At 42.5% G+C, this 19,580-nt stretch overlaps 1 protein-coding gene across 3 annotated transcripts in view; it reads left to right on the forward strand.

Moving 5' to 3' along the window:
• VWA8 (von Willebrand factor A domain containing 8) overlaps positions 1 to 19,580 on the forward strand; it is a 383,619-nt gene that overhangs the window by 203,050 nt on the left and 160,989 nt on the right. For all 3 annotated transcript variants that reach the window (XR_008888496.1, XM_056555457.1, XM_056555456.1), the window contains exons 25-28: positions 1,700 to 1,819; positions 3,395 to 3,600; positions 13,296 to 13,447; positions 17,736 to 17,844. Coding sequence is in view for 2 of the 3 variants with exons in the window: in XM_056555457.1 (XP_056411432.1) it covers positions 1,700 to 1,819; positions 3,395 to 3,600; positions 13,296 to 13,447; positions 17,736 to 17,844 (587 nt within the window). In the remaining variant the exon portion in view is untranslated. The remainder of the gene's footprint in view (positions 1 to 1,699; positions 1,820 to 3,394; positions 3,601 to 13,295; positions 13,448 to 17,735; positions 17,845 to 19,580) is intronic.

Here is a 19,580-nt window from a genome sequence, read left to right on the forward strand (position 1 = left end):
TACCCTGTAATCTCCTTGGAATGAAGACACCCAGTGGTGACAAAGTCGGATAGCCAATGAATAATGTGACATTACAGTAAGCCTAGGCTCATAACTCGCTTATTTAGTACTGCTTTATTTATTCATTTTTTATTATTAAAAAACACTAACAAACTGGATGGGGGGGGGGGGGGGGCAATAGGTGTCCCATCCTGTAACAAACCGCTGCCATAAACTTCTATTGTACGATAGAAAACTAAATCTGTAAGGAACCCATCAGGACATCAAAATGACTTGTCTCAATCCTTCTGTCTTGATAAAAAAAAAAATTCCTGGGCCGAACATGTCAATAATAGGCAAACATATTTGCTGTTGCAAAGAATGATATTTTCACCAGAAATCTACTAAATATTGTAGAAGAACACTATTTGGATGCTTTATTAGCTTAAGCATCCTCCTACATGCTGACTTCTGATCTACTTGAAGTGGTATTCCAATGGGAAGAAAATTGTTTGCAAATCATTATTTGCTGGTGACAGCAAGGAATACAGAATTCTTTGTAAAAAAAAATTGAGTCTTGCAGTATTTAATAGCTGCAGTTCTTTTCAGTATGACACTGTGTTCCCTGCTGCCCCTCTGTTCATGTGGGACTGTCTATAGCTGTAGGAATTTGATCTAGGGCAGTGTTTCCCAATTAGGGTGCCTCCAGCTGTTGCAATACTGCAATTCCTAGTATGCTGGAGATGCCCTGTTATGGGAAACACTGATCTAGGCTTTACTCCTTCACTATACATTTCCAGACACAAACAGGTGGCAGTAGGATGCACTGTGTTAGTTTGGAAAGAACTACACAACTTCCTTCAAGACATACAGCAGCTAAGTAAAGACAGCTTGAGTTTTTTGAACAGGTAATGCAGTATACAACTATGTATAACTGTCTGGCATACATTTAGTAGAAAACTTTTATTTCCCCCTCAGTAATACCCCTTTTAATATGTAGTTGTTGATGACGGAGAACCTTGTTAATTGTCATGGACTTTTATTGCTTTATTACCATTAGTACTTAAACAGTATTGCGTCCATATTTCTGTGTACTAAATACTGATGAGGATACTCTAGACTGGAAATGTAATTACACTTTAAAAAACAAATGAAATAAATCAAAATACTGATGAAATAAAGATCAAATATTTTAATCCCTCTACATAGAATTGAATGGGCATATTCTGGCCACAAAATAGATGAAAGTAGCTCATGCTGCATTTTTAAAATACATGCATATTTGTTACGGCCTCGTGTATAACCCTGTAGATTAACATTAGCACCGTATTACCGACCGCAACTTGAAAATAATGTCATAAGTGTACGGCCTCACGGACACGAAACACAATGTTTAAGGCTTGGAAAATGCACCAATTTTCGCATTTAAACTGCGTTATGACAAGTCACTTCTTTCCAGCCCAGTGAAACTTCCATTGAAGTCAGTGCACCTCTCCTGTTCTTCTTACAGCTTAGAGAGAGCCGCTGTCTTTGTTTTGTGCTCTTGTAAACTCACGATTAGGTTGTTTTTAGCCAGTTAACTGCATTAGGATTATTTTGTCCATCTCTTATATAATATTCTCAGAAGAAAATGTATTTTGTTAAATCTATGGTCCTGTTTATCACTTTTTCTTTTAACTCAAAATTATAACAACATGAAAACTATTGTACTTTTCACCAGATCCATCAGAACACATGAGAAAAGATAATGTGATTGCCATTCATCCGGATTTCAGAATGATAGTGTTGGCTAACAGACCTGGGTTTCCATTCCTGGGAAATGATTTCTTTAGTGCTTTAGGTAAGTAGTAATGTCTCCTCTCATGAGAAAACCTTTCTTAATTTTTTTCTGTTGATTCCTGACAGATTCATTTATTTAAGAAAAAAAAAAAAACTTGCAGTCTGATCTTTTCAATGTCTGTGCAGCACAGCTGATCCCCAGCAGTAAGACTGTCTGGACTATTCCAGATGGAGCTATACACTGAACAAACTTTAACCCCTTAAGGACAGGCCAATTTTATTTTGGTATTTTCGTTTTTTCCTCCTCACCTTCTAAAAATCATAACTCTTTTATATTTTCAGCCACAGACGAGTATGAGGGTTTGTTTTTTGCGCAACCAGTTGTCCTTTGTAACGACATCACTCATTTTAGCGGCGCGGGCTATTCGATCATACATTTTACCGACCGCACTTCCGCAGCTACAGTGATCTGAATTGATCACGGCATCTGAGGGGTTAATGGTGCACATCAGCGTGATCGCTGATGTCCACTATTACCGGTGGGTCCCTGGCTGCTGAGAGCAGCCGGGACCCGCAGTGCATGACATGAGCACCACTCTGGTGCTCGCGGTCATGTACAGGACGTAAATGTTCGTCCTGGTGCATTAAGTACCAGGACACAGGACGTACAGTTACATCCTGTGTCGTTAAGGGGTGAAAGGTTATTGTGAGGTCTCACAGGTGTGGACCCACTGTGCCACAAATGGCAGCTGGCCAGACAGGCAGAATGGGGCAAAACTGACACTAAGGATAGCGCCAGACACAACAATGTGGATTAAGGTGTTTATTTACAGAACATACAGAGTGCAAAGGAATAGGGCAATGGAAAGTCCAGGTAAACAGTAATCAGGAACCAGGAACAGCAGACAAATCAGGCAGAGATCTAGAAATGCAGACAAAACAAAGCAGAACCCACAAACTTGCTGAGAACCAGAACAGCAGATGTGTCCTCTTTATATAGGGAGTGCCTTCCAAGGATTGTGGAGTGTCTGCAATTCAGTCACATTTCTACTGACATCTTTTTATACATTTGGATTCTGATATAACGCCTGTACAATAATATAGTTATCTTCTAAATACCATATTTGATAATATTATCCACAAATATGTCCTTTCAACTACGTCAAAAGATTTAGAAGTTTTCAATAAATACACAGTACATCTCCCAATATTATCTAGAGGTTATTGAGGATGAATGTATTACTATCCGAAAATTGACATAAAAAAAAAAATCTTATGACAAGTATACTATATATGCAGTGTAAACTTATTGCACATCACTGCTTAGATGAACAGATTCTCTCTCCATTGATTCTCGGTAAAACCGTACACCACTCATGTCTCTCGCATAGTGGTGAGCAGAAACAAACAGACATAGCATTAAGCTTAGTGCCCCTGCCTGTTCTGTTAAAGTCTGAAGAAAGCTGTTAAATCATTGTGCTATATATATATATATATATATATATATATATATATATATATTTATTTCTATATATAATTTATTTATATATTTAGACTTCCAGTTTTTATTAGTTGCTATGGATACAAACACTAGTTTTTCATTTAGAGAACCCCATTAACAGGTCTTCTCCTACAGGGGATATCTTCAGTTGCCATGCAGTGGATAATCCTGTTCCCCAGTCAGAACTTGCTATGCTAAGGCAATATGGTCCTAATGTGCCTGATGCTATATTACAAAAACTTGTAGCTGCCTTTGGAGAGCTTAGGAGCATGGCTGACCAAGGAATTATCTCATATCCTTATTCAACAAGAGAAGTTGTTAATATTGTAAAACACTTAGAGGTAAGTACATGAAAGAAAATCAATCTTACATGACTTATAGAAGTATATTACAACAGCTTTCTGCATATGAAATATTATGAAGCTATGATTTTTTTCTTTCAAATCAACTGGTGCTAGAAAGTTAACAGATATGAGAATTACTTCTACTAAAAAATCGTAATCCTTCCAGCAGAGGCGGCTCTAGACTTTTTGAGGCCGTAGGCAAAAATATATCTGAGGCCCCCCAAGCGCGATAAAAAAGAAGGGAAAAAAAAAAGTTAAAAAAAATGTAAAACATTTTTTTTACGTGGTTGATGAGCAAAAAAAAAAAAAAAAGAAAGGATAAAATGGTAAAAAAAATTAAAATGCTATGCACTATATCTATTTATCAGTGGGTATGTAGTTTTATACAGCAACTCACCAATGACGTCTCTAATATGCTTTGTTGCCTTCTCTTCTCCATCTGGTCCGCGCCATCATGACAATTTCTTCCACCCACAATTCTTCACCGTTAAACCTGCAAAACAAACCTGTTAGGCTCTGCACTTTTTCCCCCATGGGTGACAGAGGGGTGTAGAAGAGTGTACATGGGTGACAGAGGGGTGTACAGAGGGGTGTAGAGGAGTGTACATGGGTGAAAGAGGGGTGTAGAGGAGTGTACATGGATGAAAGAGGGGTGTAGAGGAGTGTACATGGATGACAGAGGGGTGTAGAGGAGTGTACATGGGTGACAGAGGGGTGTAGAGGAGTGTACATGGGTGACATAGGGGTGTAGAGGAGTGTACATGGGTGACAGAGGGGTGTAGAGGAGTGTACATGGGTGACAGAGGGGTGTAGAGGAGTGTACATGGATGAAAGAGGGGTGTAGAGGAGTGTACATGGTTGACATAGGGGGTGTAGAGGAGTTTAGATGGGTGACAGAGGGGTGTAGAGGAGTGTACATGGGTGGCAGAGGGGTGTAGAGGAGTGTACATGGTTGACATAGGGGTGTAGAGGAGTGTACATGGGTGACAGAGGGGTGTAGAGGAGTGTACATGGGTGACAGAGGGGTGTAGAGGAGTGTACATGCCTGGACAAACTTAGGCTGTCCGGGCATGCTGGGAGTTGTAGTTTTGCAACAGCTGAAGGCACCCTGGTTGGGAAACGCTGGACTGTATACTTATATCATTGAGTATATTGCTATATTTACATCCAGAGCTACCAGAGTAACACCACTTAAAGGGCCCCTGATCCTCGATGAGCCGGCAGGGCTCCAAGGGGTTTCCCAACACCACAAAATGAATGGCCATGGGTGACAGGGATGACAGAGGGGTGAACATGTAGTTGACAGGGGGGTGGACATGGGTGGCAGGGGGGATGGACAGGGGTGACAGGAGGGTGGACATGGGTGGCAGGGGGGTGGATAGGGGTGACAGGGGGGAGGACATGGATGACAGGGGGGAGGACATGGGTGACAGGGGGGAGGACATGGGTGACAGGGGGGAGGACATGGGTGACAGGGGGGTGAACATGAGTGACAGGGGGGTGAACATGTTATTATAACATTATTACAGACAGTGTAAACACCTGAAATTCTAACTGGCCATGGTGTGGGATGAGTATGGACTGGATCAGTGTTTCCCAACCAGGGTGCCTCCAGCTGTTGCAAAACTACAACTCCCAGCATGCCTGGACAGACTTAGGCTGTCCGGGCATGCTGGGAGTTGTAGTTTTGCAACAGCTGGAGGCACCCTGGTTGGGAAACCCTGGACTGGCGGGGGTTTGAGGGGGGCTAGACATGGGTGACAGGGGGGGGGGGTAGACATGGGTGACGGGGGGTGGACATGTGTGACGGGGGGGGTGGACCTGGGTGACGGTGGGGGGGTTTGGACAGGGTTGAGAAGGGGTAACGGGGGTGGAAAGGGTACGGTACCTTAAGCAAGCCGGCCCACGCAGCTTGTAGTTCCACAGCAGTCCGGCGCAAATACAGCTCGCTCCGACGTCGGGCACCATTTTCAGCTCACTGCGCCGCAAGGGAGAGGGGGAAGGGAGGGGAGGGGGGGGGACGCAGGAGGACGCTGTGTGCGCAGTGCGGGCGGGACATTTAAAAAATAAAATAAAAAATGTCGCCAAAATCACTGCTCTAACTACACGATTTAGGCGGCCGCGAGGCCCCTTTAAGCGTGAGGCCTTAGGCGGCCGCCTAAATCGCCTAATTAGAGAGCCGCCTCTGCCTTCAAGGACTTATCAGCTGCTGTATGCTACAGAGGAAATTGTGTTGTTCTTTTCAGTCTCACCACAGTGCTCTCTGCTGACACCTCTGTCCATGTCAGGAACTGTCCAGAGCAGGAGACGTTTGCTATGGGGATTTGCTCCTACTCTGGACAGTTACTTGACACAGAGTGTAAGCAGAGAGCACTGTGGTCAGACAGAAAATAACTTCACAACTTCATGTGGAGCATACAGCAGCTGATAAGTACTGGAAGGATTAAGATTTTTAAATAGAAGTAATTTACAAATCTGTTTAACTTTCTAGCGCCTGTTGATATGAAAAAAACTGTTTTCCACCGGAGTACCCCTTTAATGGCAAACTTGAAAGATACCATATATCCATCAGTAATTTACACAGCTCAAACCATTGTGCAGGCAAGGCTGTGTAAACGATCACTGGATTGTGGCTGATAACCATGGTGTTTAGGCCCAAACAAAAGATCCATTCAGCTGACAAATGAATATTATCTTATCAGAAATAAGTCTTACTACGAATACTCATTCGGCCAATTATCAGCCCATGTAAAGGGGCCTTCAGAAACGTTTCTGTCGATTTTATCAAAAGAGGAGTGACTTAAATAAAATGGAGATGTGACTTTGGTTCACAGGGGCCTGGCCTCACCTCTGCAGAATTTTGCTTCAAGTTTTAGGCTTGAAGTAAGCTAACTAGTAATTGGTGGAAACGCAGACTAGAAAAGGTAGACTTCTCAAACATCATGATACTCTTTGATAAAACTGGCACATTTGAAGACTGTCTAAGTTTGCACTGTCTAAATTTACTGTATATACTGTCTAAGCTGCATACATATGTTTACTTAAAAAACACTCATTTATTTGATGATTTTAAACTGCGGGTGGTCTCAGGACAACAATCAGGTAAAATGTTGCAGCATACATCAAAGTGCACTTATTCTAGGTCTCCTTTAAGACAGTGATATGCTTTCTTACTGACTTTAGTGTCAGTTAAAATTGTGTATTCATTTATTTCGTGTTGGTTTCCTATTACTCCTGATGTATATTGAAGGGACCCCGCAGCTCTTGTGAATTAAGCCACAATTAAGATGGATAGACTAAAAGGAAATGCTTACATTGATTAACTTTAAAAATAGCCTAAAACGTGAAAATGTAAATGAATGAAAGATACAGACATGTCACCTTTCATCAATAAACCTGACTAGCAGATGTTTTGTGGATTAATGTCTCCGGCTGTAATCCAATTCCTACAATCAATGAGCTGTTAGTGCCTGCATGGCCCATATCTCTGGAAACTTAACACAATAATATTATTTCTGCTCATAACATTTTTGCTCTATTAAGGGAATAATAAATGTTAAAATAGGTGCTTTACTGACGCAGGTGTATGCAAATTAAAAGGAATGTATATATGTGAATCATTTTCTTTGTTTCTAATCAGTTTTTTATATCTTATTATTATCAATAATATAATTATTATTGGACCAGCCATATTGCCTAAGCTTTTGCTTTTTATAGATATGTTTTACAGTAGCTACATGGACATTACAATAGTCTGGAGCTGATTCATTGACTTCTTTGGGACATTTTCTATGACCTATGCAGAGGTCATTGTGCAGGGAGGGGGAAAGGCTAAGCACTGACCAACACCTATTGTAAATAGCCTGATCCTGCCATATCTGTCACCTGTCTGTGAAGAGAAGGAGACTGCTGAAAAGTTATCTTTACAGAATGGGAAGCATCAGCTTATTAGGCGTAGTGGCCTGACAGAAAACTGAAAGATTTTAGGATTATTTTAATACATATAGGGGGAAATTTATCAAAACCTGTGCAAAGGAAAAGTTGCCGAGTTACCCATAGCAACCAATCAGATTGCTGCTTTCATTTTGCAGAGGCCTTGATAAAAATGAAAGAAGCAATCTGATTGGTTGCTATAGGCAACTGGGCAACTTTTTCTCTGCACAGGTTTTGATAAAACTCCCCCTAGTATATAAGTTGCCTTTTGTATACAATACATGCTTTAAATGCATACCATCCCAGTAGGCCAAATATAGAGGAGGCTGCATTTGTGCATTTCTTTCTCCTTGTTAGGCTTATATCACATGACAGTATTGGCACAAAACATGGAAACAGTGCAAATATTTTCATTCCCTTTTTTTATTGTGTGTAATGCCAAATTTTGTTTTTTGCTTACATATACGTATACTCACATATACTGAGCCAAACACTTCCATGTGAAACCAGGCTTAGTCTATGGAATTTATGTACAGACCTGAGGGCGATTTGCTCAACTCTATAAACTTCACTTTAGCTGTGTGAAGTTAGGTACCCCATAATCTTACATTTTAAAAACAAATACAGCATTAATTTACTAAACCCTGCCCACTTTCCACCCCATGTTTTCAAACTTTAAAAATAAGTACAGCATGTGTGTGTTCTGATTTGTTCCCCCTTTGTTTGAGATGCTGTGCATTATATACAGGAGAAGTACAAGGATTTTTGTCTACACAGGTGAAGGTGCATTTTGGTGCGTGACCCCCCCCCAAATCACTGATGTAGTAATATTGTGCATCTCCATGTAAGCATATGGTAATGCATACAGTGTATGCATTGCCCCTCACGAGGGACACACGCAGGATTTCATTACAGGGTTGGGGTTTAGAAACCTAAAATAATACATCCACACCAGGACAACATATTACTACTGCAGTGACTAATACCATCGTACCAAATAATAACCACCATACAGAGGCCAATATTACCAGTATACAAGGGACAAATAATTGCCCCACACCATGACTACTACCATTACCATTATATAGTGACGGGATAATACCACCTTACTGATACTGAATAACACCACTATACAAGACCAGTATCACTAGTAACACCACTATACAAGAGGCAAATATTACTACCCCACCATGACTGCACACCCCCACATAGTGACAGGATAATACCACTATACTAATACTGAATAAAAAACACAGGCCAATATCTCCCCATACAATATAACAGATAACAACTGTGCAGTTATATGTTCTGACTCACATGGGGGCCTCTTGATCTTTGTGGAGTTATTTTCTTTCCTTTTCTTCTGTCTTGCTCAGACGCTATGAAGACTTCTCCCAACCATGACTTGTCTCGGCAGAATCTACCAGATAAACATGTTAGGCTTCGCACATTTCCAGCACATTGGTCGGTCAAGACTGACCGACCACTCGCAGATCAGGGGTGGGGGGTTGTTAACAGTAAATTCCCCCGCTCTGCCCGGACTACCAAAGGTAGGAAGAGGGAGGGGACTTACTTGCAGCAGCTGGCGGATAGCGGGCATCTCCTGTGCGGGCATCTCCTGCGTGTCTCCTACCACAGTATTGCACCTAAATTCCTGTATTGTAGCATCTCCTGTGCGGCGGCTCCAGTGTGGTTCCTGTCCGTCGGCTACTGTGCGGTGGGGATCGCTAGTGAGTGTGCTAGGGGTAGCAAAACTACAACTCCCAGCATATGTACAGTGGTCTCTGAACTGTGGCCATCCAAATGTTGCAAAACTACAACTTGCAGTAGACATAGGGCATGCTGGGAGTTGTAGTTGTGTGCATCCAGCTGTTGTATAACTACAACTCCCAGCATGTCTTTTCGCTGTTAGTGGATGCTGCTAGTTGCAGTTTTGCAACAACTGGAGGCGCGCCGGTTAGGAAACACTGAGTTATGGTTTGTTACATAATTCAGAGTTTCCCAACCCTTGTGCCTCCAGCTGTTGCAAAACTACAACTCCCAGCATGCACTGACAGACAGTTCATGCTGAGAGTTGTATATTTGCAACAGCTGGAGGCACACGGGTGCAGGGAGTGTGTCTAGGGCTGTGGGGGAGTGTGTTTTTAAATAAAAAAAAGTTTTAACTTGTGTTTTTTTATAATTACTTTTCAGGCTTAGTAGTGGAAGCCGTCTTATAGACGGAGTCCAATACTAAGTCGGGGCTTAGTGTTAGCCCCAAAATCACCTCACTCTTACCCCCAATTATTACCCCTGTACCCACTGCCACAGGGGTATTGTGAAGAGGGCCAGAGCATCAAATATGGCACTCTTGGGCCTAGGCGCTAAAAGGCTGACGTTATTTAGGCTCAGGAGGGCCAGTAACAATGGTTCTCGCCCAGCCTGGTAACATCAGGCTGTTGCTGCTTGGTTGGTATCTGGCTGAAAACTAAAATGTGGGGAACCTCACACATTTTTTTTCCATAAATAAATAAATATATACATTTAAAAAATATACACACGGGATTCCCTGTATTATCATTTTTATTTGAAAAAACACTCCCCCTTTATTAGAAAAAACATTTGCCTCTGCTACTGTCACAAAACTACAACTTCCATCCTGCCTCGACAGCCTTTCGCTGTATGACTAAGCTAAGCTACACTCCCTGAACTACGCTTCATCTATAAAACTAAACTATCTATGCTATACCTGTGTAAAACTATGCTAACACTATGCTATGCTACACCTGCATAAAACTACGCTCCAGTACACAGGTTTAGAACTATGCTAACACTATGCTACGCAACACTGATGTAAAACTATGTTAACCCTACGCTACGTTAACTACGCTAAGTCTGTGTAAAACTACGCCAACTACGCTACACCTGTGTAAAACTACTCTAACACTTCGCTACGCTATGGTGGTGTAAAACTGCTCTAACCCTACACTACACTAACTACACTACACCTGTGTAAAACTACGCTACGCTAACTACGCCTGTCTCTTGTTGCAAAACGACATCTCCCATCCTGCTTGGACAGCCTTTAGCTGTCTGGGCATGCAGGGAGTTGTAGTCCTTTCACTGTAAAACTTGCAAAACTACAATTCCCAGCATGCATGGACAACCTTAGGCTGCCTGGGCATGCTGGGAGTTGTAGTCCCTTTACTCTAAAACCTTACCTATGTCCCTTCACTTTAAAACCTAAGTTACGCTAACTACGCCACAATATAAGCTAGCTACGCTCACCCTACGCTTACACTACGCTAACTATGCTGGTCTCACTCCCCCTCCGCCTGCTCCACTATGCTACCCATTCTAATTACGCACCCGAAGACCTTAGTAAACTGAGCATGTCCTCACAGTTTACTACGGATTCCCCTGACTAATACTAGCCCTGCGCTAACTGCGCAATTTGTAGGAAACTGCGCATGTGCTCGCAGTTTTCTACTGATCGCAGGAAACATTACATCAATGGCTCCTTCACGTCCCGCCGCTGTGGGAGTCTGCATGCGGTGGTGGGGATCTGCGGGAGCACTTGTACTACTACTCCAATCATGGAGCAGAGTCTGTCCCATGTTGGGAGTAGTAGTAGTAGTACCGCAGCACTCAGGGATGCCTCCTGCACATCCCCCGGCTGCAGAAGTCCCAGGTGGCTGTAGAACCCTTTTTAAAAATCATATAGGGGGAGATTTATGAAAACCTGTCCAGAGGAAAAGTTGCTGAGTTGCCCATAGCAACCAATCAGATCTCTTCTCTCATTTTCCACAGGCCTTTTCAAAAATGAAAGAAGCGATCTGATTGGTTGCTATGGGCAACTCAGCAACTTTTCCTCTGAACAGGTTTTCATAAATCTCCCCCATAGTTTTTTTTTATCAACATACAATTACATTACAAAAATGTGATGTAAATGTAGCCTAACATAGAGTCCTGGACTGCAACCATCCCCCTCTCATACTTAAAGGGGTACTCCGCTGCTCCCTGCGGCAGCCGATGTTCAGAATTTTTGTTTCTAAACACTGGGTGTGGTGGCTGTGACGGCACGCCACGCCCCCTTGTGACATCACGCCTTTATATTCCGTCTATGGGAGGGGGCGTGGCGGCCCTTATCTCAGGCAAATATAGCAGGTTCCATGCACACTCTTACACACTATGAATTTTAGGTCTTTCTTGAAATGGAGAAGTATTTCATTTTTTATATGCTTAGCATCTGACAAATAACTTTTTTTTAAAGGGGTACTCCACTGGAAAACATTTTCTTTTAAATCAACTGGTGCAAGTAAGTTAAACAGATTTGCAAATTACTTCTGTAAAAAAATCCCAATCCATCCAGTACTTATCAGCTGCAATATAATACACAGGAATTTCTGTTCTTTTTTACTTTCTTTTCTGTCTGACCACAGTGCTCTCTGTTGACACTTCTGTCCACGTCAGGAACTGTCAGTCTGGACAGTTCCTGACATGGACAGAGGTGTCAGCAGAGAACACTGTGGTCAGGCAGTAAGGAAATTCAAAAAGAAAAGAACTTCCTGTGTATTATACAGTACCTGATAAGTGGAAGGATTGGGATTTTTTAATAGAAGTAATTTACAAATCTGTTTAACTTTCTGGCACCAGTTGATTTTAAATAAAATGTTTTCCAGTGGATTACCCCTTTAACTTCTTTTTCACCAGGCTGTACTCATTGTTCATCACTATTATAACCATGCATGTATATACACTGCTCAAAAAAATAAAGGGAACACTAAGATAACACATCCTAGTTCTGAATGAGTGAACTACCTCTGGCAAGCACATGGAGGGCTGTGCGGTCCCCCAAAGAAATGCCACCCTACACCATTCCTAACCCACCATCAAACTGGTCATGCTGGAGGAGGTTGCAGGCAGCAGAATGTTCTCCACGGCGTCTCCAGACTCTGTCACATCTGTCACATGTGAACCTGCTTTAATCTGTGAAGAGCACAGGGCGCCACTGGTGAATTTGCCAATCTTGGTGTTCTCTGGCAAATGCCAAACGTCCTGCATGGTGTTGGGCTGTAAGCACAACCCCTACCTGTGAACGTCGGGCCCTCATACCACCCTCACGGAGTCTGTTTCTGACCATTTGAGTGGACACATGCACATTTGTTGCCTGCTGGAGGTCATTTTGCAGGGCTCTGGCAGTGCTCCCCCTGTTCCTCCTTGCACAAAGGCAGTGGTAGCGGTCATGCTGCTGGGTTGTTGCCCTCCTACGGCCTCCTCCACATCTTCTGATGTACTGGCCTGTCTCCTGGTAGCACCTCCATGCTCTGAACACTACACTGACAGACACAGCAAACCTTCTTGCCACAGCTCGCATTGATGTGCCATCCTAGATGAGCTGCACTATGTGAGCCACTCTGTCTCATGCTACCACTAGAGTGAAAGCACCGCCAGCATTCAAAAGTGACCAAAACATCAGCCAGGAAGCATATGAACTGAGAAGTGGTCTGTGGTCACCCACAGAACCACTCCTTTATTGGGGGTGTCTTGCTAACTGCCTATAATTTCTACCTGTTGTCTGCTCCATGTGCACAACAGCAGGTGAAATTGATTGTCAATCAGTGTTGCTTCCTGAGTGGACAGTGTGATTTCACAGAAGTGTGATTGACTTGGAGTTACATTGTGTAGTTTGAGTGTTCCCTTTATTTTTTGAGCAGTGTATTTAGCATATTCTCATGTACTGTTCAAATGTATTATGTTTTATGTTTATCTCCAACCAGAAATTTCCCAATGAAGGACTGGCAAATGTTGTCCGCAATGTGTTTGACTTCGATTCCTACAACCAAGAAATGCAGGAAATCTTGATCAACTCCTTACATAAACACGGGATCCCAATAGGAGCCAAACCATCCAGTGTCCAGCTTGCTAAGGAGTAAGGATTAATTATGTTTCATAAACATAGTTGATTAGTTATTTACTGTCACCAATCATCCTATATTATATGTTAATGAAGAATATTGAAGAACCGTTTAACTTGTCTTTGTAGATGTTGTAGATTCAAATAAAACAAAGCTTTTGCTTTTCTTAATGTGTGTGCTTTTGTACTTCTCCTTTTCTGAAGACATTGCCTATGAAATAAAAAACTTTCTGTAGAGGGTTACTCTTTACCACTTCTTAGATGAATTACCAGCATCTGTTTTTTTCTTGGATCCCTGCGTTTGCCAGTGTAAGGCAATGGGATAAAAAAAAGTTCAACAAGCCAAGTCACTAGTTCTCATATTGGGTTACATTTTAGCGTATCTGAGTTTCTGTGGACTGCTTATTTCTAATGACAGTTGCTAATACCACCCTCAGCAACAACAACTGTAATCAAGCATTTGCAATAACTGGCAATGAGTCTTTCCTATTGCTGTGGAGGAATTTTATCCCACTCTTCTTTGCACATTCGATTTAATTCAGCCACATTGGAGGGTTTTTGAGCATGAACCGCCTTTTTAAGGTCACTGCATCTTAATCAGTTTCAGGCTGGGACTTTGACTAGGCCACTCCAAACCCTTTATTATGTTTTTTTAATCTATCCAGTGGTGGACTTACTGATGTCTTTTAGATTATTGTCCTGCTCCAGACGCCAAGTGCACTTCAGCTTGAGCTTACAAACCGATGGGCAGACATTCTCCACTTTTTTCTGGATTCATGGTTCCATCAATCATGGCAAGTCCTCCTCCAAGTCAGCAAAGCAGTTCCAGACCATCACACTACCACCACCATATGATTTTTTTTTATATAAATACTGTGTTACTTTAAAGGGTAGCTCCCACCATCCTCTTTTTTTTTTCTGTCCCTGCCTATTGCCCATCTATCCCTAACCCCCTCCCTGCCTTTATTTTTTTTTTATATTATCTTAAAAATGGCATTTTGTCTGCCTGGTAGTGTGCTCACTACCAGGCAGACTTCCCCAGCAGGCACCACGTCACTGATGCCTGCTGGGGGGGACTTCGGCCCTTAGTTCTCCTGACAGGGTGCCTCCAGCTGTTTCACCACTACAACTCCCAGCATGCCCTGACATCTATTTGCTGTCAGGGCATGCTGGGAGTTGTAGTGGTGAAACAACTGGAGGCACCCTGTGTTGGAAGACACCCAGCCCCGACCAATATCGCCCCCTCACCTGTGCTGGACCATGAGCGGGGGTCCGTAGCAAGCAACAAGCGTGTGCCCGGCTTCCTGTCATGCCCGTACACTCTGGAAACTGTCTCTATGTTTCTGGAGGATTGAAAGTCCTCCAGAACCATAGAGAGAGTTACCAGAGTGTAGGAGCATGACAGGAAGCCGGGCACACGCTTGTTGCTCAGTGTGTGATGGGCCCTCCTGTAAATGGCGCCCCCCTCTCCGTATAACGCGCTCCCGGTAATGACAGGACACAGCAGTGAGGAGGCGGCGTATCCCCACAGGAGCCACGGCTGTAAGGAGAGGTAAGAGCCATGTGCCTCCCTGCTGCAGGGAGAATATGCAGCAGGGAGGCGGCCAGTGTGAGAGTCCAGGGAGCCAATGCGCAGCCCTGGATTTCACTGTGCTCGCTCTCGCCTGTTTGATTGACAGGCGGGAGCGAGCACCGCAGTGACTGGAATTTCGACTCATTTGCCAGGCTCAAATGAGACGAAATTCTGTAGTGACGTCACTGCCGAATGCATTCGGCCACTAGGAGGGCGACCCCTAGTGGCCGAATTTAAAAGTGATTTTTAAACTGGTTTAAAATCACTTTTTTTAATTAAACTATATTAGAGATATGTTGTAGTACTTAAGTACTACAACATATCAATTTTTTTATTTCATGACAGTGCCCATTTAACTCCAGATGTAACAGGCAGCACACTTTCCAAAAAGTTCAACTTTTGTCTCATCAGTCCACAGAATATTTCTCCCAAAGTCTCAGCAAGATGTTTTTTACCAAATGTGGGAGGAGCCTTATGTTATTTTTGGTCAGTTTGGTCTTTGCCTTAGAATTATAGTACATTAGCTGTGTAATAGACTTCAAACTCCATACACCGCTTTGGAAAATACAGCAAATACACTGCACATACATACTGTGGGCAAAACACAGCTTCTACTGTCTTGTGCCTTGTTTAACATATGTACAACAGGTTAGTACATTTGGGTCACTGGCTGGATTAGGATGACATTTTTCCATCCAAGACTAGTTCATCAAGCAATGTCATTGATTTCCGGCTAAATCCTTACATAAAAAAATAAATCTTTCCATAATACCCAGTGACCCTGTCTACAAGTCATGAGGAAATAAAATAAAAAACAGCACTTAAATAGCTTGCCCTTTAATTGAAGGTTCATTTTTAGGGCAGGATCACACACTGCGCATCTGCAGTGTATTTGATGCCTCGGATGCGCCGACAGCAGTAACAGAGGGACTGCAGAGTAAGCCCGCTGCAGAAATCCGCCTCTATGAGCGGACACACACAGCTACCCAGCCGCAGCCGGGAGCTCGCTCTGCAGTCCCTCTGTGACTGCCATCAGCGCATCCGTAGCATCAAATACGCTGCAGATGTGCCCCTGCCCTCATGCATCTTTTGACTTTCATTGAGAAGTAAGTCATCTGTGGATGTCTTTGATTGTATTTCCATTATAACCCCTTTTGGGTTTCAGTGACATGTCTTTTAGGAAACCCCTTACAAATACAAAAATAAAAATATAGAAACAACAAATTAAAGCATGCAAAAATGGTTATGATCTTTATAGCTTCCATCTTTACAACATCCATGATGACTACAATTGTGCAGCATTATAACTCTTCCAACCATCAAAAGGCAATGGAAACTTGATTGTAGAGAATTTTAAGGAACCATAAAATATTTTAGTAAATTCCCCAAAAGAAAATCACTTTTTAATGATGAAATCATCCATTGTAAAATAGCAATTGCGTTTTGTGTCCCAATAGTAAGCAAAATATATATCAATGAATCATCATAAGCTCCTCCAGTGTATTATTTAGGAACTGAACATATTATACTGCGTTGGTGTAAATTTTCCAGCAGTGACATGTGCCCTTAGCTCATCATTAACTGATCTAGAAACACAGTGTGAACCTATGAAGCGTAGGAGTGTGAAGAGTACTGTTCACAAGTCTGGACATGAAGATCTGAGACCTCCATTAGATCATTTACACAGATTCAAAGGTTTATTTTCTTACCCATACCAGGGAACATCTAATTGTTATTTAGTCCATCAGTGAATTACTTGCTAGTTATTAGCATTTATTTATTTTGTGCCTGATTTTGTATTAACTGATTTGTGAAATAATTTTCTTTTCTTAGGTAGGTCATTTTTTTCATTGATTCTTTCATTGTGTTCTCTACTTGTTACTTGTCAAATCTAGGTAACAGGCAGGGAAGGTCATATATTACACTTTCTGTTAGTGATGTATTACATTCTGTAGTCAGCCTTGTTGCATTGTTATATGTGCAGCCACTTTCCTATAGACTTATTCCAATGGTCTTAAAGGGGTACTCCGGCTTCCACGCCCCCTCCCATAGACTTGCATTGTGGGGGTGGGGCGTGACATCACACAGGGGGCGGAGTCGTGATGTCACAATACTCTGGCCCCGTAGTCGTGACTCGGCAGACTCCGTAGCTGCAGCACTGCGTGCAGCTCCCAGAGGTGGGTGCTGCATGCGAGATAGCGGGGGTCCCCAGTGGCGGGACCCCCGAGATCAGACATCTTATCCCCTATCCTTTGGATAGGGGATAAGATGTCTTAGGGCCGGAGTACCCCTTTAAAGGGGTTGTGCAGGATAATGGATAAGTGTCAGATCCCGGGTGGGTCCGACTGCTGGGACCCCCGCAATCTCCTGCATTGGCCCCGCATCTCTTAAAAGAAGCGCGTGCTGGGGTCGGCATGCGCTCCATTCATTTTTTTATGGGAGTGCCGAAAAGACAAGTGCTGTACCCGGGCATCTCCAGTGCTCCCATAGAGAATGAATGAAGCGTGTGCTGGGGTCCTTTTAGAGAGTCAGGCCCCTGCAGAAGGTTGCGGGGGGGGGCCCAGTAGTCGGACCCAACCAACCCACCACCCCCGTAATCTGACACTTTATCCCCTATCCCCTGATAAGTTACTTTTTGCTGCAGTACCCCTTTAATGTAAGTGCTGTGCTCGATGTTAGGCCCATTTTGTTTTCCTCTTTGCATCATGTATTTGTTTCTTCACTCCCTAGGTTGCCACTCCCAGATGTTAGTTTTGTTGGCCACTGGACCATGAACCAGACTGGAAATGCTCGCCGAAAGCTTTTGTGTCCAACAGAAACGCATCAGCTTTTTATAAAGGTTATTTTGTTTTCTTAAAACTCTTCTTTTGTTTCCCTTATGAAACTAAATAACCAGAGACATTATCTAGAGCTCTTGATTGAGTGATGTTATATCTAATGTTATTAAGCAGCCTGGCACTTTGACATCAACAGTAAAAAAAAACACCTTTCCTGCTCATACCTTGTATAAAAGTACACAAAACATGTAATATAAAAAACTAATATAAAGAGCAAATATTCAGCTGATATTCAAATATCAGCTTTATTAGATCCTTCCTAGAGGCACAAACTTATTGTGGCTCAGTGTTCACAAGTGTATAAAGAAATTTAAATGGGTACCCCGGCACTAAACATCCTATCCCCTATCAAAAGGATAGGGGATAAGATGTTAGATTGTAGGGATCTTGCCGCTGGGGACCCTGCGATCTCTCCTGCAGCACCCCTGTTTTTCAGCTGCACAGGGCGAGGATCGCTCTGTGGGTGATGACAGGCGGTGCAGAGGATGAAGTATTGTGATGGCTGTCATGCCCCCTCCCATAGACTTTGAGGTGGCAGGGTGTGATGTCATGAGGGGGCGGAGCCATGACATCACGATACACTGTCTCCTGCACCGCCCGTCATCACCTCCTGCACCTCGCTCTGTGCAGCTGAAAAACGGTGGTGCAGTAGGAGAGATTGCGTGGGTCCCCAGCAGCGGAATCCCCGCAATCTAACATCTTATCCCCTATGCTTTTGATAGGGCATAAGTTGTTTAGCGCCGGAGTACCCCTTTAATGAATGTTGCTATCTATACTGGTAACTGCATCCTTAACTTAAAGTGGTACTTTGGAGGAATAAAAATGTTTTCAAATCAACATGTGCCAGAAAGTTATGCAGATTTGTAAATAATATCTATTTAAAAAATCTTAATCTTTCCAGTACTTATCAGCTGCTGTATGCTCCAGATTAAGTTGTATAGTTTTTTTTCCAACTTTCTAGAGCAAGAGCAAATTCCCATAGTAAATCTCTCCTGCTCTTAACAGTTCCTGACAGAGACAGAGGTGGCAGCAGAGAGCACTAGTCAGGCTGGAAAGAACTACACAACTTCCACTGGAGTATACAGCAGCGTAAGATCTTTAAATAGAAGTGATTTACAAATATGTATACCTTTCTGACACCAGTATGAAAAAAAATTTCCACCAGGATTTCCCTTTCAATTTAATGTATCCCATAAATATATATATTTTTTTCTCAATCGCCAATTAAAACACATTTTTTTTTCTAATCACAATTTTTTTTATTATTTAATCTTTTTTTTTTTATTACATTTTTAGTAAATTATCATGGGGACTGCTTTCTTGCCTGAATAGTTTTTAATAGCATTTAGGAGTATGCTTTAAAGCAAGCCCCATGGACATAGCTAACAATAGTACTATACAGTTTTCTAGGCATGCTCTGTGCAAATGTGTTATTTCACAGTAAGGGGGAGGCAAAGGTCTGAATATCCGCTAATGTGAATGGTGCATTAACTATATACTGGCATCGCCTTTCACTGTGCTGCTGTCTATGATGATTGTAAGGAAACTGCTGAAAAGTGATCTAAACAGAACAGGAAGTGTCAGATTAATTTTTGGGCTCAGTGGTCAGAATGAAAACTGCAAGATTGCAGGATTATTTTAAAATCTAGATAGTAAAATGGAAAAAATGAAAAAATAAGTAAATAAATTCTGAAAAAATGTGTTTAACAACCCAAATTTTAAATTAAAGGAAAACTGT

This window comes from Hyla sarda, chromosome 2, assembly GCF_029499605.1.
Source record: "Hyla sarda isolate aHylSar1 chromosome 2, aHylSar1.hap1, whole genome shotgun sequence".
In the NCBI taxonomy this organism is placed as follows: Eukaryota; Metazoa; Chordata; class Amphibia; order Anura; family Hylidae; genus Hyla; species Hyla sarda.